This window comes from Symphalangus syndactylus, chromosome X, assembly GCF_028878055.3.
Source record: "Symphalangus syndactylus isolate Jambi chromosome X, NHGRI_mSymSyn1-v2.1_pri, whole genome shotgun sequence".
Classification (NCBI taxonomy): domain Eukaryota; kingdom Metazoa; phylum Chordata; class Mammalia; order Primates; family Hylobatidae; genus Symphalangus; species Symphalangus syndactylus.
Genome location: NC_072447.2, coordinates 132,553,608 through 132,577,679, shown reverse-complemented (window position 1 = coordinate 132,577,679; position 24,072 = coordinate 132,553,608). Strand labels below are relative to the sequence as shown.

The window sequence follows — 24,072 nt, the reverse complement described above, 5'->3', positions numbered from 1 at the left end:
AATGAAAGAAGAATTCTATCTTTCAATAGCTGCAATATGGTAAAAAATAAATCCTCCACTGTTGCTGTCCTTAAGGGTCCTTCTCAAGTCAGGGTATTTAGAGTCTCCATTGCCTCAAGTATTTATCATTTCTATGTGTTGGGAACATTTCATGTCCTCTCTTCTAGCTATTTCGAAATATACATTGCATTGTTTGTTCACTAGAGTCACCCTACTCTACTTTGACCATTAGAACTTATTCCTTCCATCTAACTGTATATTTGCACTCATTAACCAACCTCTCTTCATGATCCGCCTCAACCCCACACACCCTTCCCAGTCTTCCGGTACCTATCATTTTACTCTCTACCTCCATGAGATCAACTTTTTAGCTCCCACATATGAGTGAGAACATGTGATATTTGTCTCTCTGTGTCTGGCTTATTTTGTGCAACATAATAAACATCAGTTTCATTTATGTTGCTGCAAATGACATTTCATTCTTTTTTATGGCTGAATAGTATTCCATTGTGTATACAGACCACATTTTCCTTAACCATTCACCTGCTGATGGACACTGATTGATTCTGTATCACGAAATGATTTTATATCCACGATCATTCATATTATCAGTGTTGTATTATTACCAAATAATAATGGAGGTGCAAATAGAACCTGTGCCAAAAAATCACAGTAATTCATTTCAATTACTAATATTGAGTGCCTATCACATGTTGCTCTAGGTTCGGTGGGGAACCTTGTCCCCTAGGAATTTAAAAATGTAGTGGTGAAGGCAAGAGAAGGGTTCCTGCACATTGGCTACCTGAGAGGTACCAGAGGTGAAAATGGAGCAAATATACGTAAAACTTGAGAGTCAGACTGCCTTGTAAGTCAATGTGTTTGCAGCTGCAATCAAGAGATTCAAGGAGTGCTTCTCTTTGTGCAGAATTTAGGAAGGTGGAAACAGCACCGCTAATCCTACCTCTTTAGGGATCTGGGAAAGGGCAGTCCCAGAGGGGTTCCGCGCTTTGCAAATGGTGAAAAAGACCTTCTACAGTACAGTTAGGAGCAGAGGAAAAGTTCTTTGTGCAAGAAGGGGAGAGCGCCCCGAGGTACAAAGAGCAGATTTAAGGGAAAGAGGATTCGTTCTGCACGCATCTGCGAGGGGAGCTCAGGCTCACTGTTGGGGGCGTGTGGGAAAGGAGATTTTCAGGGGGCCGCGAGTTGTGGGTTCCCGCCTCCACCCCTGTCCGCGCCCCACACTCAGGCAACAGTTGGTCGTGCGGGGCCGGCCCGGGCTCTGGGTGGGGAAGGGGAGTCTCGCGATCGTTGAGGGGGGGTGGAGGAAGGGGGGAGAGTGACGGGGGGAGGCCATGACGTAGGGTGGGTGGACGGAAGTGGGGCAGGGTTGAGGGTTATTTAAAGAAGGGGGGGCCTGAGCGAAGGGGTTGGAAGCGGAGTGATTCCCCACCCCTGCTCCATCTAGCTCTTTCCAGTGCAGCCACTGCCGCCGCCCAGGAGCCCTCGTCCCCTGCCTCGTCCCCCTCCTCGTTCCCGCTCCCACGGCATGGAGCAGGACACCGCCGCAGTGGCAGCCACCGTGGCAGCCGCGAATGCGACCGCCACTATCGTGGTCATAGAGGACGAGCAGCCGGGGCCGTCCACCTCTCAGGAGGAGGGAGCGGCCGCCGCGGCCACCGAAGCCACCGTGGCCACGGAGAAGGGCGAGAAGAAGAAGGAGGTAAATAGGAAGGGGGTGTGTGTGTGGTGGACAAATCCTGTGCCTGGCCTCTCTGAGGGGCCCAAACCCTGACCTTTCGGCGCCGACAGGTACCCGCGGAGCTTTGCGGGGCTAGGGGCGGCGGGTGCGGGGGTCGGCGGCGGAACCGCCTGGCGTTCGCTCCCCTCCCCCTTTCCTTCTCGCCGCCTGGAGGACGGGGGCGGGGCTGGGCGCGGGCGGGAGCGGCGCGGGGTGGAGGGGTGCCCGCTCTCCCGGGGCCTGGGGGCTCGGGAGCCCCTCGACAGCCCCCGACCCCCTCCACCTTCCCGGAACTCGGGTAACGGGGTGGGGGATGGGGCTGTGCAGGAAAAAGCCTCCGCCTCTCCCTCTCCTCTCGCTCGCTCCCTCTCCCCCCCCTTCCCGTCGGCCTCTGCCTGGGAAATCTGGGCCCTTCAATCCCACACTCGCGCTAAAGGGGTTTTGCTGGGGCTTTTTTTGTAATTTGAATTTCAAGGTGCTGGTGCTTGCTGGGTGGAGGGTGACAGGGAAGACATTTCTTTCTTTCATTGGCAATGTCGGTCTTTTGGATGGCAGGAAAAAAACCATCCCTTGTTCGTTTGAACCCCGCCTGCCGAGGTGGGGGTGTCACCCCGAGGAAAGGAGCTCTCTGCGTCGTACCCCCCCACCCCCCCAAACTGAGGAACCTTGGACGCTGGCTTAGGAAAATTTCCAACATCTGCACCCTCACCCTCTTCTGCCCCGCCCCCGACGGTATAGGGTTTCACTCCAGGGCCACCCCAATGGTCCCTCAATCCGGCCCCAAGCTTTCCAGGCTTCCGCCTCCCTCTCCTAGTGGGCGCTGCTGGCTCCTGAACACACACAGGTTTTTTTTTTTTTTTTTTTTCTCCTTTAATTTTTAAAAAACTCAGCGTCGCCAAGATGAGCTGCTTCTAACGTAAGGGAACCGCTCTGACACATATTAAAGCCAATCCAGAAAATATGTATTATCTCCATAAGGCACATTTCGTGTGGCCGAGACATGCAAATAAAACTATAAAACATTGAAAAATTGACATAAAAATAGGATGGGGCATAAGCATTTTTGATGTATGATAAAATTGCATAACTAATCGGTTATGGGTGGATTTTTTCCCATTTACGATTAGTCATATCGCAATTTTAAAAAGGTGGGTAATTATGCTTTAGAGATCTCAAGTGGCTTTGTCTGAATCATTATATGATACTATACGACCAAATGAAAAGCTTTTGAGGAAAATGAACACCTTTCGCCTTAAATGAGAAGAGTAATATTAAATTTAGCAGTTGCTTATGTGACATATTTTACTATTACAAGGTTGACTAAACAGAAGGACAATTGTAGTGCTAAATGAAAACCGTAGAAAACATACACATTGTAAGATCTACGCGGTACTTGGATTAGTAAGACAATATTGTTGATTAAAAGTGGGCGTAATACCAAGCATCAATATAAATCAAATGTTGTGAAATTCGGAAATGTCTGTGTGCCTTTTATTCCCTAGACTGGGCAAATGTGAGTGCCAAACTGCCTTTTGTATGGCAGGAAAGGTTGTCGAATTTCCAGATTGTATAAATTTTTGAATTTTGTATAAAATTTTGAATTGTGAAAAAACGGGAGACCAATAAAAAAACTATATAATATAAACACTGAGTTGATGCCTACATATTTGGCAACTCTTGCCTCATTAGAAGTTGCCCTACCAGTACTTCATTTGTCCACCCAGGATAGGGAAATGAGGTGCTGTATGTCAGGAACTTCCTGGATATCCATTTTTATTTTTAATTTTTCATTAAAAATTGAAATACATTACATACTACCTTGACACTTTAAATTGTGTACTAAAAGTGCAGATTAACCTCTTCTTCATGGCCATCAGTTAGTGTACTCTTAACAGTGACACAAAGGCACCTGAAATCCCGCAGGTTGTTCCCTCTCAAGTAACCACCTACCAGACTCTTCTAGTATTGTGTTGATTTTTAAAAATAATTTTTCTGGCCAGGCGTGGTGGCTCGCGCCTGTAATCCTAGCACTTTGGGAGGCTGAGGTGGGTGGATCACTTGAGGTCAGGAGTTCGAAACCAGCCTGGCCAATATGGTGAAACCCTGTCTCTACTAAAAATATCAAAAAAAAAATTAGCCGACTGTGGTGGCAGGCACCTGTAATCCCAGCTACTTGGGAGGCTGAGGCAGGAGAATCGCTTGAACCCGGAAGGCTGAGGTTGCAGTGAGCCGAGATCACACCACTGCACTCCAACCTGAGCAACAGAGTGAGACTCCGTCTCAAAATAAATAAATAAATAAAAATTTTCTATCTTCTTCCTTAATTGCCAGGCTGTTAGTGATCACTTTTTAAATACCTCATCTAGTTTCACCAGAAATAATATGTTAGTTTATGATAAAGATTATAGGTGTAACAAAACCATAAACTCATTTGAAAACAACTGTAAAATACAAAAGTGTCAGTGATAAAGCAGGGAGAGGGAAATAATGACACGTGCACACCAAGAATCAGTGATGCTACTGCAGTGGAAGACATTTTCGTCCTGGGTTTCTGCCGTGCCTTCTTGTAGAGTGCCTTCATCTAGTGATATTTCCGTGTCATTTACTGTTGCTTGTATTCTCGGTGACATGGGAAGCCAGATTTTCAAACTTGGTGGAATTGTCTACCAAATAAAGAGAAAATAGGTTTCTGAATGAGAGCGCTTTCATGATGAATACAGTAGATGAGAATTAGTGAATTGACCTGTGACATTTACCTACTCAAAGGTATTTTTGCTTACTTTCTGGTTGTTGAATTTAGTTGGTTTAAGTGACGGTTGGATTACCCAACACTGTAGAAATTGGAGATGGTATCTTTGGTAATGAAAACGTCAAGAAAAAGGTCATGGTCTTTAAAACAAGCCATTCTGTTGACCTTGTGCTGCATTCTCATGGCACCTAGACTCAGATAACAAAATCCAAAGGAATTCATTAGAGTCTCTTAGTCACCTTTCATCTTTTCTTGTATGAAAAAATGTAGTTTTGAGAATACACACACACACACACACACACACACACACACGAGAAGGTTTAGAAGGTAGGTATTTTAAAATTTGTTGTGGAAGATAGTGCCAATTAAGTAATTACCCACAGCTTTTAATAGCCTGCTCAAGATTAGGAATTTAATTAGCATATAATTAGATTTTGATGGTAGTCTACCGCAAGGTAAGCAAAAAAGTAATGGGTAAAATGTTTTTCTAGGATTAAAGCTTTAATTTTCTGTAAGTGTACTTCCCACATTATCATATATATTTGTGTGTATGAGGCAAAGTAATTTTCATTGTTTTGATACTGGAAAACTACACTTCATATAACCTTCCAAGGAATGAATGATAAAGGTATGGATTTGATACTCAATTTTTCTTGTTGCTTTGAAAATAAATACGATTTATATTATATATGGCAGCCTGAAAGTGTGAGTTTGAGGGGCTCTTTAGCAGTTTTCTATTCTCATCCATCCAGGATTACATTCAAAACATTCCACATAGATGTGTACATATCAGATGCTGTAAATCAAGATGGTTATTATTTGGGTTAGTGTAACTGAATGATATCTGATCAGTGCTACAAAGTAAGAGTCTGGACAAGGTCAAATTCCATAATCTCAGTTTGGATTTCCTCAAAATAGAAATTTTAGTAAATATTGGAAGACATAATGGGGGCCATATTTTTCTTATGTTTAAGGTCACATTCTGTTGATTTTTGACCTAAGTTTTCATAAATAGGTTGACAAAAGCCACGATAGTTTTCACGAACAAATTTGTGTTTTCACTTATGCAAAGTCTGTGTTAAAACTGAAATACTCTCATCTTTGGTTCTGATGGGTAGATTTGTGTTTTTATTATTTTATTTCTTGACTTCTTATAGGGAAGGAGGCTTATTCTATATATGTATTTATATTTGCCAGTACAGGCTTGTCTTTACAAAGGATAGGGTGCATGAGATAACCCCCTTCCCCAGATAATCTCTGTATTAAGTTATTGATTGATGTTAGTTTTCGCTAAATTACAATTTAAAAATATCAAACATTAATAGTTAAATAGCCTTGACAAGTTGCTTCTACCAAATGTTTATGCAATATAAATAGTTTAAAGTAGTTTTCTTCCCAGTTAGAGAAGATTAACATAAGCCAAAAGTTTAAAACTGTACTATTATATTAAGTATATATGATCACATTGCATTACATAAAAATTAAATACTTATAATACTATGAAAACAATTTAAAAAATATCGTTTTAGGAACAGAAACCACAGTTTTTCTTCTGAAAGTGTGGCATATTTCCATGACATAAAGGAGTGTTTCTGAGAATTAATATTTACTTTCTTTGAGTTCTTTGGTTTGTGGTTGATATTAGCCTTTTCTAGATTTTAAAATCTCTTATTTAATGTTTACACATTTTCTTACACTATAAATTAAAGAATGGATGAGAAAGCTCAATGTCTTGCCTTTTGGGTTTTATTCCAATTAATATTTCTCTGGCATTCACAATTTTTCAGATTTTTTTTATTGGACCTCAGGTGTACAGAACTGGATTAATCATAAGCCTTGCTTTGTGACATGCTCTCATCATTGGTCCATACATGTCCCACATTGATTTATATATTTAGCTATGTAATTACTTTCCGCCTTCTTCTAATGAGAGCATTGACCAGTTTAAGAACCTTGCTTTGCAATTTGGTGACATTTATTTTCTTTGAAATTCTAGAAAAACGTTTCTTCATTTCAACTCAAACTTGCTGCTAAAGCGCCTAAATCTGAAAAGGAAATGGACCCAGAATATGAAGAGAAAATGGTAACTGTAGTCTTGGATAGGATAGTGAATGCTGTAGTTAATTTTTATAGTTGAGATGTTAAAGATGAAAAAATACATGTGTATATATAATGCATAGAGAATCATCGATTTTAGAATTGGAAAATAATTTAATATACAATCTATCACAATATTTTCTGTTGAATAAATTCACCTCCTCATTTTCAGATGAGGAAATAAAGGATCAGGGAAGCTATATGTCATAGTTGGGACTAGAAGTCACATCTCATTTTTGTTCAGTGCTCTCTGTCCCATAATAAAGTGCTTTAAGCTAGAAATATTTATTTATGAGGTGAAAATGTCGGTGATAATACCACTGTGGCTTTGTGACCTGAGAGAAATCCAGTCACAAAGCCAGATTGACGTATTTTTCTTTCTTTCTCCTTCTTTGGACATATGAATAAATGCTACACATTAATGAAACATGTAATATGTCAGTACACTTTAAAGGGAAGAATATTTGTCCAATGCATGAAGATATCACATATTTAAGCAGCATAATCTTAGTTATACTTACATATTGCTTGCTATAATACATTTAATTATTTAATTTTTAGTTACTAAAATACATATTTTAGCTTTAATTTTAACTAAACTCTTATAACCTTGGATCTTTCAAGAATTTAACAGGTGGTTGAAACGGATTTTTTTTTTCCTCTGAGGGGTTGTTTTTGCAGTAATATTATAAAAATAAGTAGAGATGAAATATATTTTTTGGTTGTCGATAGCTATTTTATCAGACTTAATGTTTAAGGCCACATCTAATGTAGGTAGGCAATGTTTTAACAGCTCTAAAAATAACATTCCAGTGAGGATAATATAAAATGGAAAGTTTCTGGCCTCCTTCCAGCTTGTGGTCTGAATTTATCTAACTCTTATATTTATGTTAATGAATGCTTCTGTAAGTTTTCTGGGTTATTAATTATGCATCCTTCATTAGCAATCAAGTATTCTCTGTGGTTGGAAAGTGACTTTGAATAAATAAATAGTCTATTTTTTCCTTTATCTAGAATGATGTACATATCTTTTGGTCTTTTAAGATTTTTTTAGTGAAACAAAGTTTTATTGCCTGTATATGGTACACGTTCCCTGACCTTTTACAATTTATTGAGAAATTAGAATACATATCAACTTTTAATAGTTAATAAATATTAACTATTTCACATATATGTGCGTGTGTTTATATATTTTTCACAAATTCTGCTTACTTTGGGGAGAAAGTTTATATGTACTAGCACAAAATACAGTTTTCTAGATCCCTGCGAGTGAAGAGAGGAATGTTTATTACATTATTATACCATGACATTGAAAATATTTTGAGACAAGATGATACTGTATTTTAAGATTTAAGTTATTTCTGGATACAACTTGGAAATTCTTAAGAGTTCAGTTTATGGTATATATATCATAGTTAATTTATATTTCAATATTTGGGATATGTTATATATTTGATGCTTAATTTTGTTACTATTTTATTTAATAAAATAATGTTTTGGAAAGAGGATTTGCTTTATGATTATGACTCTTTAAGAAGGGTATTTCTTATTGCGGAATTTACTGTCTGTCAGATCATTTTTCTTCCCTTCAAACTATTTGAAAATGCATTTTCAAATTCTGCTACTTATTTGCTGTGCAAGGTTGGGCAAATTACTTACCCTCTCTGTGCTTTAGTATCATGTAGTTACAATGGAGATGATACTTGTAATTACGTCATAGGTTTCTTAAGAGAATTGAATGGATTAATGTTTCAAGTGCTAAGAATGCTGTCCAAAGTAAATGCAATAAAAGTATTTGTTAAATAACTTTGAAGGAATGAAAAGGAAAGTCCTTACTTTTCTTTTGTTTTGCAAATTAGAAAGCCGACCGAGCAAAGAGATTTGAATTTTTACTGAAGCAGACAGAACTTTTTGCACATTTCATTCAGCCTTCAGCACAGAAATCTCCAACATCTCCACTGAACATGAAATTGGGACGTCCCCGAATAAAGAAAGATGAAAAGCAGAGCTTAATTTCTGCTGGAGAGTATGTTGGCACCTCTCTCTCTACTTTCTTTCCTTTCTCCTACCTTTTCTTCCTCCTGTCCTCCCTTGATCCCTTCATGTACCCCTTCCCTCTTCATTGTTCAGTATACCTTCATGTGACAAAAAATGTTGCCATTCTAATTATGTTTTGAAGACAACTATATTTTTTTCTCACTGGAGGCTGATCAGTAAAAATGTAGGCTGGTTCTACTGATTTCTAAGCAAGACCCTGGACAACTCATTCTTTTTCTATAAAAGATAATAGCCATGTGCACTGATTTAATTGGTACCTTATCATTTAGGTCGAATATGAAGGGATTTCCTTTTTTAATTTCAGCTACCGCCATAGGCGCACAGAGCAAGAAGAAGATGAAGAGCTACTGTCGGAGAGTCGGAAAACATCTAATGTGTGTATTAGATTTGAGGTGTCACCTTCATGTAAGTACTTCATCACATTGGTGAGTTCTTTTTCAATTTAGTTTTAGAAAAATTTTACTTGAGTATGTTAATGAAAGTATGAAACGTCCTTGCATTTTTTCCCCAGATGTGAAAGGGGGGCCACTGAGAGATTATCAGATTCGAGGACTGAATTGGTTGATCTCTTTATATGAAAATGGAGTCAATGGCATTCTGGCTGATGAAATGGTAAGGAATTGGTAGCTAAAAACACATTCTCAGTTATCAATGATTTTTATGTAAATTTGAAAAACCTGAGCTTACCTGCCTCCCTGATGCCTGGAGACTTTTTAAAAGTTGTTATCATGTAAAAGGTATTTTGTAGTCTTAGAATTATTATTATTTTTTTGAGAGAGGGTCTCTCTGTGTTGTCCAGGCTTGAGTGCAGTGGTGCAATCTCGGCTCACTGCACCCTTGACTTCTGGGTTCAAGCGATACTCCTGCCTCAGCCTCCTGAGTAGCTGTGACTCCAGGCACGTGCCCATCACACTGGGCTAATTTTTATTTTTATTTTTAGTAGAGACAGGTCTTGCCGTGTCACCCAGACTGAACTCCTGGACTCAAGCAGTCCTCCCACCTCGACCTCCCAAAGTGTTGGGATTACAGGTGTGAGCCATAGCGCCCGGCTAGAATCGTTTCGTTAAGTCACCGCTGAAACAGACTTTCACAGGCCATAAAACTCTTACTGAGCTTTCCTCAAATGGTCCAAAAACCTTCTCTGTACTTTTGTTTTTGTTTGCATTTTGGCTTCCAGGAAGCACAGAGACAAGATGGATGCCCAAATGATGCCTTTATGTAACTTTTTTATTTTTTTTAATTTTTTGAGATGGAGTCTTGCCCTGTCACCCAGACTGGAGTGCAGTGGCACAATCTTGGCTCACTGCCACCTCCACCTCCCAGGTTCAAGCAATTCTCTGTCTCAGTCTCCTGAATAGCTGGGGTTACAGGGGCCTGCCACCATGTCTGGCTAATTTTTTTGTATTTTTAGTAGAGATGGGGTTTTACCGTTTTGGCCAGGCTGGTCTTGAACTCCTGACCTCATGATCCACCTGCCTCGGCCTCCCAAAGTGCTGGGATTACAGGTGTGAGCCACCCCCACCCTGGCCTTATGTAACCTTTAATGGTCTGCCCTGTGTGTCCTTCTGTCTTTTCCTATTCTTTATCTACTTGTCTTTCTTACTTTCCTTGTCATCTCTTTATTTCTATTTTGCCATTAATTTATGTTCCATGTTTTCATTGTAGGCTACCTGAAATCCTTTTGGGAATAAGGTGGGGTATACAAACCAAACAATACATAAATGACTGTCTGAATATATGCATATGTGAATGATTATCAATATTTCGACTTGTGAACAATCAAAAAGTGCATAGGTGGAATAAGGAATGAATAAAGAGTAATGTTGAATCTTGATACAGTACAGTGCATGGTGGGGCTTTGGAAATCAGTGAAGGAGTTATAAATGTGTAAATAAAATAACTGAACAGGGAAAAGTAAGGCACATAAGATGCTAATTCATCAGCTAAAGGGGGAATATATGAAGGCTTTTTCTTTTTTTTGAGACGGAGTCTCACTCTGTCACTCAGGCTGGAGTGCAGTGGTGTGATCTTGGCTCACTGCAAGCTCCGCCTTCTAGGTTCACGCCATTCTCCTGCCTCAGCCTCCCGAGTAGCTGGGACTACAGGCGCCCAACACCGCGCCCAGCTAATTTTTTGTATTTTTTTAGTAGAGATGGGGTTTCACCATGGTCTCGATCTCCTGACCTCATGATCCTCCCTCCTCAGCCTCCCAAAGTGCTGGGATTACAGGCGTGAGCTACCACGCCCGGCCCCATATTTGTATTTTAAGACCAAATTAATAAAATGGGATTTAAGAGAGGGCAGGGAAAGTTCTAAATCCATATAAGTCAATGATACTCATATTTATGTGAGCCTGAAACCGTACCTGTAATCACTATTATCCAGAAGAGCCACATGATGATACATGCCCTATGGCGTCTAGTATAGTTGGTAGTCAGTCGCATAAGTACTCATCCCTGGTTGAGCAACTGTTAGGTGTGTGGCAGAGGATCCCTTAAAGCAAGGGTCTGTAGCTCCTTATATTTAGGTATTCTAGTTTGAAGACTGTTGTCAGCTCAGAAGGGGAGGAGTTTGGTTCATTGGACAATGGAAGGACCAGGATTATTTGCCCCAAGCAGCTCTTGGCTGCAGCCTGTCTAAACATGAAGGATCTGATCTTTAGTGATGAATTTGTGCTGATATCAGATATATGTATTTTATATATAATATATAATATATATAATATATAATGTATACTTACATATATTTTTATATATATATATATATATATATAAAATATTTTTTTGAGGTGGAGTTTTGCTCTTGTCGTCCAGGCTGGAGTGCAATGGCGTGATCTCGGCTTACTGCAACCTCCACCTCCCGGGTTCAAGTGGTTCTCCTCCCCCAGCCTCCCAGGTAGCTGGGATTACAGGCGCCCACCACCACGCCTGGCTAATTTTGTATTTTTAGTAGAGATGGGGTTTCACCATGTTGGTCAGGCTGGTCTCAAACTCCTGACTTCAGGTGATCCATCTGCCTTGGTCTCCCAAAGTGTTGGGATTACAGGTGTGAGCCACTGCACCCAGCCGATACCAGATGTGTTTTAATTACTAAAAAATAGACACTTTAAGGAGTATAGAAAATTTGGAAAAAAATGAATAATTAAAATTAAGTTATAATTCTTCTACTTAGAAGTAACCACAGCTAACATTTTGGCATATTTCATTTTACTTTTTCTTCTGGGTGTACTTATTTTGTATAGTTGAAATCATATTGTATATATAACTTGGCATTCTGATTTATTTACATTAATACATATTTTCCATGTAATTAAGACATTTTCTGAACATAATTAATTATTGCATAATAATCCTTGGGAGGTACCATAGTTTTATTCAACTTCTCTCTTATTGCTGTTCATTTGGATTGCCTGATGTATAGTGTAAATAATGCCACTATAAGAATCTTGTGATTTAGTTTTTCTGTACCTCTCAGATTATTTCCGTAGGATTCCTAGAAGTAGAATTACTTGGTTAAGGAGTATAAATATTTTAAGGTTTTGATGTATAGTATTCATAAAAGTTGTCTCATTAAATGACATATCAGATAGGATACAATCAGAAAAATAGCTTTAAGTAGACATTTATAAAAAGAAGTATATATCTTGCTCAGAGATAAAACCAAAAGCAGTTTTAAGAGGCCCAAAAAGGACTTAGTTCCCTTTCTTATGGGTTAGGTATGGGTTCATAGATAATGAATATATTATTTTTTAAAAAGTCCTCTGGAGTTGGTGATCTCTCTCAGGTTCTTTCTGGCTGCAAAGTTCTGTTCTTTTGTGGTTCCTAAAGTTTTTAAGAGTGTGAGATGCAAGTACAGAGCCACAAGCCCCTTGAAACACATAGTCTGAATATTTAATGTCTGGGCTGTAATAATGTTAAGAACAATAGGAAAGAAAGACCAGTATCTAAGCAGGCTGGCAAAGGAAGCGTGTCTTTATAAAACAAACACACAGAAAATTCCTAACTTCAGAACAAGTAGAAAAATTATATAGTAGATTGCTTTCTCCTTTAGGAGGAAAAATGTTCTAAATAGAAAGTTGCTTTGTTGAGCAACATTCTGACTGCAAGTTATTGATTTCTGTTTGTGCTCACGGTAAGTACAATACTGAATTGGAATGATTTGATTATCTTCTTTAAAAAAAGGTGTTTGGTATTTTTACTTTTCATTGGTAGAAACATAATTGCCCTTGCGAGATAGTGGACAAAGATCTTTTGTTATGTTGTTCCTAACAAAATGTTTCCTTACAGAAAAAATGTTCATGGATGTTTTTCCTTGTGATGATAATGCAGGGCCTTGGGAAAACTTTACAAACAATTGCTTTGCTTGGTTACCTGAAACACTACCGAAATATTCCTGGACCTCACATGGTTTTAGTTCCAAAGTCTACTTTACACAACTGGATGAATGAATTTAAACGATGGGTCCCATCTCTCCGTGTCATTTGTTTTGTCGGAGACAAGGATGCCAGAGTAAGTGAGAAACAAGTGTAAAAAGGCAGTCAAGAATAACGTCATTTCAGGAGTTTAGTTACATATTATTGCTGTTAAAAACATCTGAGTTGACTACTATTAAATAAGACTTAAGGTGTATGTACTTTAAGCTAGGCTCTGTTTTAAGTGCTTTGCATCTATTAATTTAATTCTCACAACACTCCCATGAGGTAGATATATCACCTATTAATAATAGACAATCCATTATTATGCTTCGTCTACATTTGCTTTAACTAGTTCATTAACCTAAGCATTTTTGAATTGTACTTTGAGTGACTTTTCATTAAAAACATCTTATTTTATTGACAGTATATCTTACCAGTGACTCTCATTTGTGCTATTTTGAAGCCAACAATATGGAAATTTGCATTACTTAAAATTTTATATTTAAGTTTTTGACTTTTAACTTGGTGTACACACACGCATATGCATGTACACAACTGGAACCTCTTCTATATGTACAGAGAGCCTCGTGTTTTGCGTTTATGCATAGACGCAGCTTTCAGTTTTGGTGTTTGAATAGAAAAATACATGTCTGTATATATTCTCAGGTAATATTAGAAACTGGGCATTTTGGGGGGTGTGTTTAAATCAGCCATTTGTCAGTCTAGTAGGCTACAATCATTTTAGGACTGTAGAATTAGTCTAAAAATAATATATTATGTAAAAATACTAAAACAGATAATCAGCTTAGAAAGCTTATTATTAAACTTTGTCTTTATTTTGCCTCCAGAGAACACAGTTTAGAGATGTATTCAGTTTTCCATATTTAGATAGATTATCTAAAGATATCCTCAAAAGAATGGTAGTGCAATGAATTACATAATTTTATCCTCATCATTTTGCTTGAAGAAAAATTACTCAGTTTTATTTAAATTTAACTTATACATAATTTAAATATTGAAATAGCTCATAAGTTTACAATTACAGGCCAGATTCTTCCCTATGCCTAATATTTCCCTAAAGCAAATTAGTCACTTAGAACTCTTTCTGGTCACCATTGTTATCTAATATAATACCACTCCATATAAACTTTGCATTTCTAAAGTATTGAGCTTTTGCTAAAATTATTTCTTAAAGATTAAAAGCAAAAGATAAATATCTAGGTTTGTGTTTTCATAACGACTCAGTATATTTAATTTATGACTGCCCTATCTCTACTTCCTGGGGAGGCTAGGATTCTGGTGGCTTGAAAAATTTCTTTGTTTCTTTTTCCAGAGGCGGGGTCTCGCTCTGTCGCCCAGGCTGGAATGCAGTGATGTGATCATAGCTCACTGCAGCCTTGAACTCCTGGGCTCAAGCGATCCTCTCACCTCGGGTTCCTGAGTTGCTGGGACTACAAGTGTGCACCACTGTGCCTGGCTTTGAAAAATTTCTTAATCTTGAAAACCAGTCTTCAAAGTTAGTGTTTTTCAAATTGTGAGTTGCTACCCATTAGTGGGTTGTGACTTCAGCTTAGTACTTGGTGACAACAATTTTCTGCAACACTGAGAGAGAATGGAATAGCAAATTACAGAGTGTTTCATACTATAATAAGGATAAATATTGCTTTGAGAAACTTTTAAGTTGCCTCTTTCTGTGTACACACACTCAAACACATATGTATATACTGAATTGCAATTCAAAAGGTAATTTTACTGTGGGCTATGGTCAAAAGAGTTTGAAAACCAATAATTGCCAATTACATAAATAATAAATGTACCATGTTCAGCACTTAGAGATTGATGTGGATATGTATAGAGGAAGTCCAGATCATTACATATAGACAGATTTGAATCTTGGTACAACATAGGATAGATATGTTGGGTCTTTGTATTTTCCTGGTCTTCTGTAAACACTTTATGAAGGTAATATTTTAGTAATAAAAATTTGATGTAGGTTATAATAGGCATTTAATTGAGTTGGGAGATTATTAGAGATACTGTTGATCCTGTCTGATTGATACCAATGTGCTTTGTGGCCCTTTCCTTTGCCATGCCAGAGGTATCAAAGATAGTAGACATAGAAGTGGGTTTGATTTCAGTTGTGGCTTTGCTACTGATTGTGTGGGGTTGAGTGAGTCTTCAAGGACCTTAATTTTTTCACCTCTAAAATGAGAGCTTTTGGATTATGTGACACCTTTAGTGTTTTATCGAGATGTTTAACTCTAAATTCATCCAATAGTTACAAAAAGTTCAAAACAGAGCTAATTTAAATTAAAAATATGCATTTGTTCCATGAAACTTGTAGGCAAAACCATCAAACTGAGAGCTTCACAAAATCAAATAAGGATAAGGTGTTAGCATGACTGAATGGGGTCTGGCACTCTACTTCTCTTTATTTTGTCTCCTATTCCCTAATGTCTTAATTAAATTTATAAATGTGATCACTTCCCAGGGTGCAACTGAGATCTCTGAAAAGGCCTTTTTTTTTTTTTCTGTCCTCCTCTTCAGTCCAGGTGATTCTCTTATACATAGTAGACACTCAGTAAATATCTGTTGAATGAGTCTGCAGTGTGTTTAGTATATAGTTGTGAATTATGAAATAAAGACTTTGCCGGGAACAGTTTTGTTTATGCACTGTAACTTCAGATTTATACAACTTTTTTTTTTGAGATGGAGTCTCACTCTGTCGCAAAGGCTTGAGTGCAGTGGTGACATCTTAGCTCACTGCAACCTCCCCACCTCCTGGGCTCAAGCGATTCTCCTGCCTCAGCCTCCCAAGTAGCTGGAATTACAGGTGTGAGCCACCATGCCCAGCTAATTTTTGTATTTTTTAGTAGAGATGGGGTTTCACCATGTTGGCCAGGCTGTTCTTGAACTCCTGACCTCGTGTCCATCTGCCTTGGCCTCCCAAAGTGCTGACATTACAGGCGTGAGCCACGGTGCCCAGCCAGATTCATAATACTAATCAGCCTCTTCTTAATATAGATTTTGCTGCTTCCCATTAATTTTTGTGGTTTTATTTTGACCAATAACATCTGGAATTCAGCTCATACAAGTTAAAAATGCTCTCAGTCAACTTACCTACCATGTTGGCCACTGCCTGTGAAGACTTAAAAATAGTTTTAAATAGTCTCACTGTTTTCCATAGCCTCCTGTACTAGACAGAGCAAGTCCCCTTTATGAAATCACATTTGTAGCCTCATGGCAACATCTGGAACTTCACAAAAACATTAGTGGGCTTCCATGACCTTTTAACAGTTAAAAAGTGTATGAGTCAGCCCAGCTAGAAAATGAAGAAGGGACATACAAGAGTTCTCGAAAGGTTGGAATCATTCATGCACATTGAGTTCTTTCTATTTGTTGAAACTGTATTATGTTGGTAACTCTTGGATCTTGGCAAGAATATGTTGTTCCAGAAAGAGTTACTTTGTCTGTGTTCTTTTGGATGCCCCATGATATGAAGACAAGCCCAGTAACTTTGTGATTTCTGGTCATAGGAACTTTTCTAGGTCATTGACTATGCTGTATTTCTGTAAGGGAAGGCTTTGTTTCTCTTCTGTTAATGAATATATTAGCAGGTCATCCAGATAATTGACCACACAACTACCTTTGGGCCTCAGTTTTCCCATCTCTAAAATGGATGAAACTAAATGATCCTCAGGGTCTCTTAGAACTCTTAATATTTTCTTGATATTTTAATTCTGTGATCATCTGGTAACATATTCTAATATAAATATATTCTAATATGAAGTATTTTATTTTGCATTAGGCTGCTTTTATTCGTGATGAAATGATGCCAGGAGAGTGGGATGTTTGCGTTACTTCTTATGAGATGGTAATTAAAGAAAAATCTGTATTCAAAAAGTTTCACTGGCGATACCTAGTCATCGATGAAGCTCACAGAATAAAGAATGAAAAATCTAAGGTAAGTTATCAATATCTTTATTAAAGTTTACATTTAATTACCAGGTTGGTTTGTTCACTTTTCTGTATTCAGAATAAAAAATGATGGAACAGCCGGGTGTGGTGGCTCACACCTGTAATCCCAGCACTTTGGGAGGCCAAGGAGGGCGGATCACAAGGTTAAGAGATTGAGACCATTCTGGCCAACATGGTGAAAACCCGTCTCTACTAAAACTACAAAAATTAGCAGGGTGTGGTGGTGCATGCCTGTGGTTCTAGCTACTTGAGAGGCTGAGGCAGGAGAATAGCTTGAACCCGGGAGGTGGAGGTTGCAGTGAGCCGAGATCTCACTCCTGCACTTCAGCCTGGCAACAGAGCGAGACTCCGTCTCAAAAAAAAAGATGGAACATTGTGATTTTATTCATGGAATGTGAATGCAAATCTAAATTACTGAATACAAGACACATTAAAATTGAGCACAGTTTTTAATGTAAAGAAAAATAAGTGTTCCTTTGGTATACCTCCTGTGCCTAACTCTGTTATGCTGTAGTATTTTAATATTGTTGAGAATATTTAGTGCACAAATATCATTTGTATTGATTTATTTTTATTGAGGGGCTACCTTATATGTATTTATATGAATGAGAGAAAATAATTTCCTGGAATTATCTGACTTGTGTGAATTAGAGTGTGGTGTTAACACTGAAAAATATCAATATTTCCTGCCATTCAACTCCATCAACAGTAGGAAAAGCTTCAATTATGATGAACCTCTCTTTGGATCACTGGGCTAATTTGGGAGAAACAGGGACAGAACTGGAGCAGAACCACCAGGTGGATTATACTAATTTCAAATTGGAACTAGTATCTGATAAGAGGACGCATGTTAGAGAATAATTTTTTATTTAAGAGCATTATAAAAATGTGCATTTTTGTTCATATGATTACCATTCTTTTGTGCTTTTTGTGTCTTAATTTTTGTGGTCTTATGTTTAGAAAGTTAATATAAGTTACTGGGAAAATCAGCTCAATTCTGGGGCTTAAAAATTGTGACCAGGCCAAGTTAGAACGTGTCTAGGCATGTAGATGAATGTGGTTGGTGGGGAGATGGAGATTTTATTGTGTAAAATGGCTAACCTGGATTCCATGGAGAAGTTCTGACTTTTTTCTGTGAGCCCAAAATGGAGAAACGAAAATTTTGAAGTTGGGGGGAGGGTCTAAGGTATAAATATGATCTGCATTCTTTTTTTTTTTTTTTTTTTTTTTTTTGAGACGAAGTTTCACTCTGTTGCCCAGGGTGGAGTGCAGTGGCATGATCTCAGCTCACTGCAACTTCTGCCTCCTGGATTGAAACGATTCTCCTGCCTCAGCCTCCTGAGTAGCTGGAATTAAAGGCATGCACCACCACACCCAGCTAATTTTTTTTGTATTTTTAGTAGAGATGGGGTTTTACCATGTTGGCGAGTCTGGTCTCAAACCCCTGACTTGAGATGATCCACCTGCCTCGGCCTCCCAAAGTGCTGGGATTACAGGCATGAGCCACTGCGCTGGCTTGCATTCTTTTAAGTATAGAAATGTTCAGTTTTGCCTCACTGCAGCATTGTCACCTGAACTAGGGTATTTTTCCATAGAAAATTTTCAAGTTATATTGTAGTCAAAAATATATTGGTTGGATAAATTACAGTATAACTGAATGTTGAGCATTCTAATAAGTAAAATAATCCTCATATGAGTATTATTTTCTAGCTTTCAGAGATTGTTCGTGAGTTCAAGTCGACTAACCGCTTGCTCCTAACTGGAACACCTTTGCAGAATAACCTGCATGAACTGTGGGCCTTACTCAACTTTTTATTGCCTGATGTCTTTAATTCTGCAGATGTAAGTTTAAGCCATGCGTTTTAAGTATAACTTTCTTATTTTCACTGACATGTGTTTTAAAAAACTATAGATTGAAATTTATGGTACTTTTTAATTTGTAATTTTTTATCTGCATGTTTTGGTTTTGTTAGGAAAGAGTTCTTTAGTACAAAGTTTTAAAATGAGGATCTTTTGAGAAATAGTATGCTTCTTGTCTTTGAGATCAACCTGCCTGTTCAACTTTGTCTCTATCATATTACTCCTAAAACTTATGATATGAGGCTGAGTCCATAGTAGTGCATTCACCATTTTATTTTCATTAAGTTGAAGGAGTTTGAAACATATTTTTGTATACTAGTTTGGCAGGTGGAAGCTATAAAATGATCTTTGATTTTTTTTTTTAATTTTTATTTTTTTATTATACTTTAGGTTTTAGGGTACATGTGCACAATGTGCAGGTTTGTTACCTATGTATCCATGTGCCATGTTGCTTTCCTGCATCCATTAACTCGTCATTTAGCATTAGGTATATCTCCTAATGCTGTCCCTCCCCCCTCCCCCAACCCCACAACAGTCCCCGGAGCGTGATGTTACCCTTCCTGTGTCCATGAGTTCTCATTGTTCAATTCCCACCTATGAGTGAGAACATGCGGTGTTTGGTTTTTTGTCCTTGCGATAGTTTACTGAGAATGATGTTTTCCAGTTTCATCCATGTCCCTACAAAGGACATGAACTCATCATTTTTTATGGCTGCATAGTATTCCATGGTGTATATGTGCCACATTTTCTTAATCCAGTCTATTGTTGTTGGACATTTGGGTTGGTTCCAACTCTTTTGCTATTGCTCTCACCGCTCCTATTCAACATAGTGCTGGAAGTTCTGGCCAGAGCAATCAGGCAGGAGAAGGAAATAAAGGGCATTCAATTAGGAAAAGAGGAAGTCAAATTGTCCCTGTTTGCAGATGACATGATTGTATATCTAGAAAACCCCATTGTCTCAGCCCAAAATCTCCTTAAGATGATCTTTGATTATTGTAGGCATTGACATTTGGTGAGTGCTGAAGAGTATGTGATTTGAAAGACAGCATATTGTGTAAATGTGTGATTTATATATATATATTTTTTATCATTAACACAAAGTTATGCTAGGACACCAAACTAAATGGAAAGATTTAAGAACCTTGGTGCTTGATTTTTCCCATTATTATTATTATTATTATTTTGAGAGGGAGTCTCACTCTGTCCCCCAGGCTGGAGTACAGTGGCACAATCTCAGCTCACTGCAACCTCCGCCTCTCGGGCGAAAGTGATTCTCCTGCCTCAGCCTCCCCAGTAGCTGGGATTACAGGTGCCTGTCACCACACCTGGCTAATTTTTTGTATTTTTAGTAGAGACAGGGTTTTGCCATGTTGGTCAGGCTGGTCTAGAACTCCTGACCTCAAGTGGTCTGCCCACCTCAGCCTCCCAAAGTTCTGGGATTACAGGTGTGAGCCACCGTACCCGGCCCCATTATGACTATTAATTGATAATAAAAAGTAGCAAGTTCAGCCATAAGTTGGTTTGCACACTTTATCTTGCTTTTGTTTGTTTTATTGTTTGGTAAAATTAACATTCTTATTAGCATTATGTCTTTGATTTTATATTCTACTTTTTAAACTAGATATAATATTTCCACAGTATGGGGAAGCGTAATAAATATCTTTTAAGGAAAAAGTTGACAGAATTCTTACACAATGGGGCTCAAATTTTGTTAACTGCTCCAGTATTTTACCTATTTTCAGAAGTAAATAATAGTAGCTATCACAGCTGATAATATTTTTGAAAGTACTTTGTAAATGCATTATTTCCATATTGGTTGTATAAGAATCTGTAGAATATCGGGTATATTTTAAAAAACTGTGCACTCATTGGAGAATTTCCACCCCTCTACAGGACTTTGATTCTTGGTTTGACACTAAAAATTGCCTTGGTGATCAAAAACTCGTGGAAAGACTTCATGCAGTAAGTAATAGCAGACAAGAACATTCAGTAATTAAATAGTATACACAAACTAACCCAGAAAACAAAATGCTGTGGAATCTGTTTGAACTTGTGTTTGCCTCTTGGCCCAATGTCACTGTTTCTCCCTCCTATCCTTTCTGACAGCCTCTTTGGTTTTTTTTTTTTTTTAATTCCTCTATGTCCTCAGCCTCTCTCTAGAACAGCTTTTTTGCCTTGGCTCTCCCCTGTGAGTAATGTGGTCCTCTCCAATAGAGAGGCTGTTCCTGCTCCCACACCCCACTGTTCCTCAGGATGGTACCGGTATTCTCCTAGTTCCCCCACTGCCACTTCTAAGCTACTGCTTCTCCACTGTCATGTATAAAGCTCTTCCTCTGAAGCCTAAGCTGTCTTGCAGTTTTATCCTCCACCCATTTTGTTTCCTGTTAATCTGTTCATCATCGGGTGGCTCCTTAACATTCATTGTATGCCAATTTTGTATTCTTTTTTTTTTTCTTTAAGACAGAGTCTTGCTCTGTTGGCCAGGCTGGAGTGCAGTGGCACTGCAAACTCCGCCTCCCGGGCTCAAGCAATTCTCCTGCCTCAGCCTCCCGAGTAGCTGGGATTACAGGCGTGTGCCCCCATGCGCGGCTAATTTTTGTATTTTTAGTAGAGATGGGGTTTCACCATGTTGGCCAGGCTGATCTCGAACTCCTGACCTCAGGTAATTGCCTTCCTGGGCCTCCCAAAGTGCTGGGATTACAGGCCTGAGCCACCGCATCCGACTTTTCTTTTCTTTTCTTTTTCCCTTTTTTTTCTTTTTTCTGAGAGAGAGTCTCGCTCTATAGCCCGGGCTGCTGGAGTTCAGTGGCATGATCTTGGCCCACTGCAACTTCTGCCTCCCGGGTTCAAGCGATTCTCTTGCCTCAGCCTCCCAAGTAGCTGGGACTAAAGGCACGTGCCACCACGCCAGGCTAATTTTTGTATTTTTAGTAGAGACGGATTTTCACCATGTTGGCCAGGCTGGTCTCGAACTCCTGACCTCATGATCCACCCATCTTGGCCTCCCAAAGTGCTGAGATTACAGGCGAGAACCACTGTGCCTGGCCCCAACTTTCTATTCTTTGATCACAATTTCTCATCTCTTTCTAGTGCTTTCGTTCAGGTTAATCCTTCTGTACTTGTCGTGTTACCTCACAGAGACCTGTAATCCCCAGACCTCTGCATTTTCTCCCCATGTATCAGCTTATTTCTGTTGTGACTTTTTTCTGTATCCAGCAATGAACTCATTTTCTATCACTCAAACCATCTTTGACCAGTACTCCTAAACTCCCTTGCTCCCTTCTCCGTCTGCCATACCTACCTAAAAACCGTAAGCTGGAATAATGTAATGTAACTGTCTCTCTGTCTTCTGGGTTTCAATTTTGCTTCTGCCACTTACTAGCAGAGTGGACATCTCTGTATTGGGGCTGCCCAACACTGGTAAAGAAGATTTCACAACTGTCCAGGTTGGAACCACTATGATTCCATGTTCTCTAACATAAGCTGAGGTGTCATAATACTGATGATCCTTCAGCATGGCCTTCTACAGTCTTCTTTCCTGTTTCCTATAACAACTATTTCAGACCTTCCCCAGTCTCCCCAAGATTTCTATCCTAGGTATCTCCTGCCCTCCTTCTCCCTCATCAGGTAACATCATTCCTTTCTCAAAGAGAAAAAAGAAGACATTAGGTAGGAAGTCCTTCAAGGATGTCTACCTTCTAAGGAGGTCTGCATCTGTGTTACCTTCTATTGGAGTGGAAGGGGTGTCTTTTCTCTGGTCAGTAGCTAATTCTTCCATGTGAATCCTTGATCTCATCTCTTCCTATTCTTTATGGTCTTTCCCCCATGATTTATCTTTTTAGTTGACTGTATTTTCTACCTCTTTTTAATTGACTATATTTTCTATCTTTTTAACTGACTGTATTTTCTACCTCTCCATTCATATTGGGTCTTTTCCCTAAGTGTAAACATGCTCAGGTAACTCTCTTGTTAATTCCAAACCCAAACACGTACCCATCCACCCTCACACATATGCAAAACAGTGCTCCCTCAACACTGTGTCCCTCTGGCTGTGATTCCGTTTTCTTCCCTTGATAGCTAAGCTCCTTGAAAGAGTAGTTTATCCTCTCCATATCTACTCCCTAGTCTTCTGTTTACTCTTGAATCCATTGACCACTGGCTTCTATCCATTCCATACAACTGAAACTTATCTCACAGTGTCTTCAGTGACTTTCCAGTTGCTGAATTCAGGTACGCTTTTTGGTCGGTATCTTGGCTATTGCTTTGAACCTGCTAACTATCTCCTCCTGCTGGAAACTCTTTGCTGCTTGGTTTCTAGGATACTGTTCTCTTTTGGATTTTCTTTTACCCTTTGTCCACCCCTATCAGTCCCTTTTGTGGGCTTTTCTTTCTTTGACTGTCTCTTATAAAGTTTAGCATTTTATAGGGCTTTGTCTTTGACTTTCATACATGCTCTCCCTGGGGATCCACTCCCATGGTTTTACCTACCACCTATATACTGATGCCTCCTGAATTGACCTCTCTGTATCCCTCTCCTAAGCACTATACTTTCATATCCCATTGCCTTTGGAGTCTTTTTGCTTAAGTATCTCACAGGCAGTTTAAACTCTTAAGGATATCTTTTAGAAAACTCTGAGGCTTACACCAGAATCCAGAAGTCTTCTTTTACTCTTCCCCTGTATAATAATAGGTACAGTTTATTGTTTACTATATACTTAAGTTCTACACATGTACTACCACAAATTTCCACAGCAGACTTGGAAATAGGTATCATTATCCGCATTTAAAAATGTTTGGCCAGGCAGGGTGGCTCACACCTGTAATCCCAGCACTTTGGGAGGCCGAGGCGGGTGGATCACAAGGTCAAGAGATTGAGACCATCCTGGCCAACATGGTGAAACCACATCTCTACTAAAAATACAAAAATTAGCTGGGCATGGTGGCTCACGCCTATAGTCCCAGCTACTCGGGAGGCTGAGGTAGGAGAATGGCTTGAACCTGGGAGACGGAGGTTGCAGTGAGCCGTGATCTCACCACTACATTTCAGCCTGGCGACAGAGCGAAACTCTGTCCCCTTCCACCCCCACCCCCCGCCAAAAAAAATGTTTGGCGGGCCGGGCGCAGTGGCTCACGCCTGTAATCCTAGCACTTTGGGAGGTTGAGGCAGGCAGATTGCCT

At 39.1% G+C, this 24,072-nt stretch overlaps 1 protein-coding gene, 1 long non-coding RNA gene and 1 other non-coding gene across 9 annotated transcripts in view; 1 reads left to right on the top strand and 2 right to left on the bottom strand.

Annotated features, from left to right (window-relative positions):
- LOC134736001 (uncharacterized) overlaps positions 1 to 24,072 on the bottom strand; it is a 327,078-nt gene that overhangs the window by 66,036 nt on the left and 236,970 nt on the right. The gene's annotated exons all lie outside the window — the stretch shown is intronic.
- Positions 1,361 to 24,072, top strand: part of SMARCA1 (SWI/SNF related, matrix associated, actin dependent regulator of chromatin, subfamily a, member 1) — a 77,129-nt gene continuing 54,417 nt past the window's right edge. For 4 of the 7 annotated variants that reach the window (XM_055267903.2, XM_055267907.2, XM_055267906.2 and 1 more), the window contains exons 1-9: positions 1,387 to 1,720; positions 6,484 to 6,570; positions 8,444 to 8,610; positions 8,947 to 9,047; positions 9,154 to 9,254; positions 12,971 to 13,150; positions 16,865 to 17,020; positions 18,745 to 18,876; positions 20,788 to 20,856. In XM_055267903.2, coding sequence (XP_055123878.1) covers positions 1,547 to 1,720; positions 6,484 to 6,570; positions 8,444 to 8,610; positions 8,947 to 9,047; positions 9,154 to 9,254; positions 12,971 to 13,150; positions 16,865 to 17,020; positions 18,745 to 18,876; positions 20,788 to 20,856 — 1,167 coding nt within the window. In that variant the 5' untranslated portion in view covers positions 1,387 to 1,546. Of the gene's footprint in view, positions 1,721 to 6,483; positions 6,571 to 8,443; positions 8,611 to 8,946; positions 9,048 to 9,153; positions 9,255 to 12,970; positions 13,151 to 16,864; positions 17,021 to 18,744; positions 18,877 to 20,787; positions 20,857 to 24,072 lie in introns of all 7 variants that reach the window. The other 3 variants (XM_055267909.2, XM_063634737.1, XM_055267904.2) reach the window with 2 other exon arrangements.
- Positions 6,284 to 6,355, bottom strand: LOC129476602 (small nucleolar RNA SNORD112). Its single transcript, XR_008655026.1, has one exon. It is a non-coding gene; the product is annotated as a small nucleolar RNA SNORD112 (small nucleolar RNA).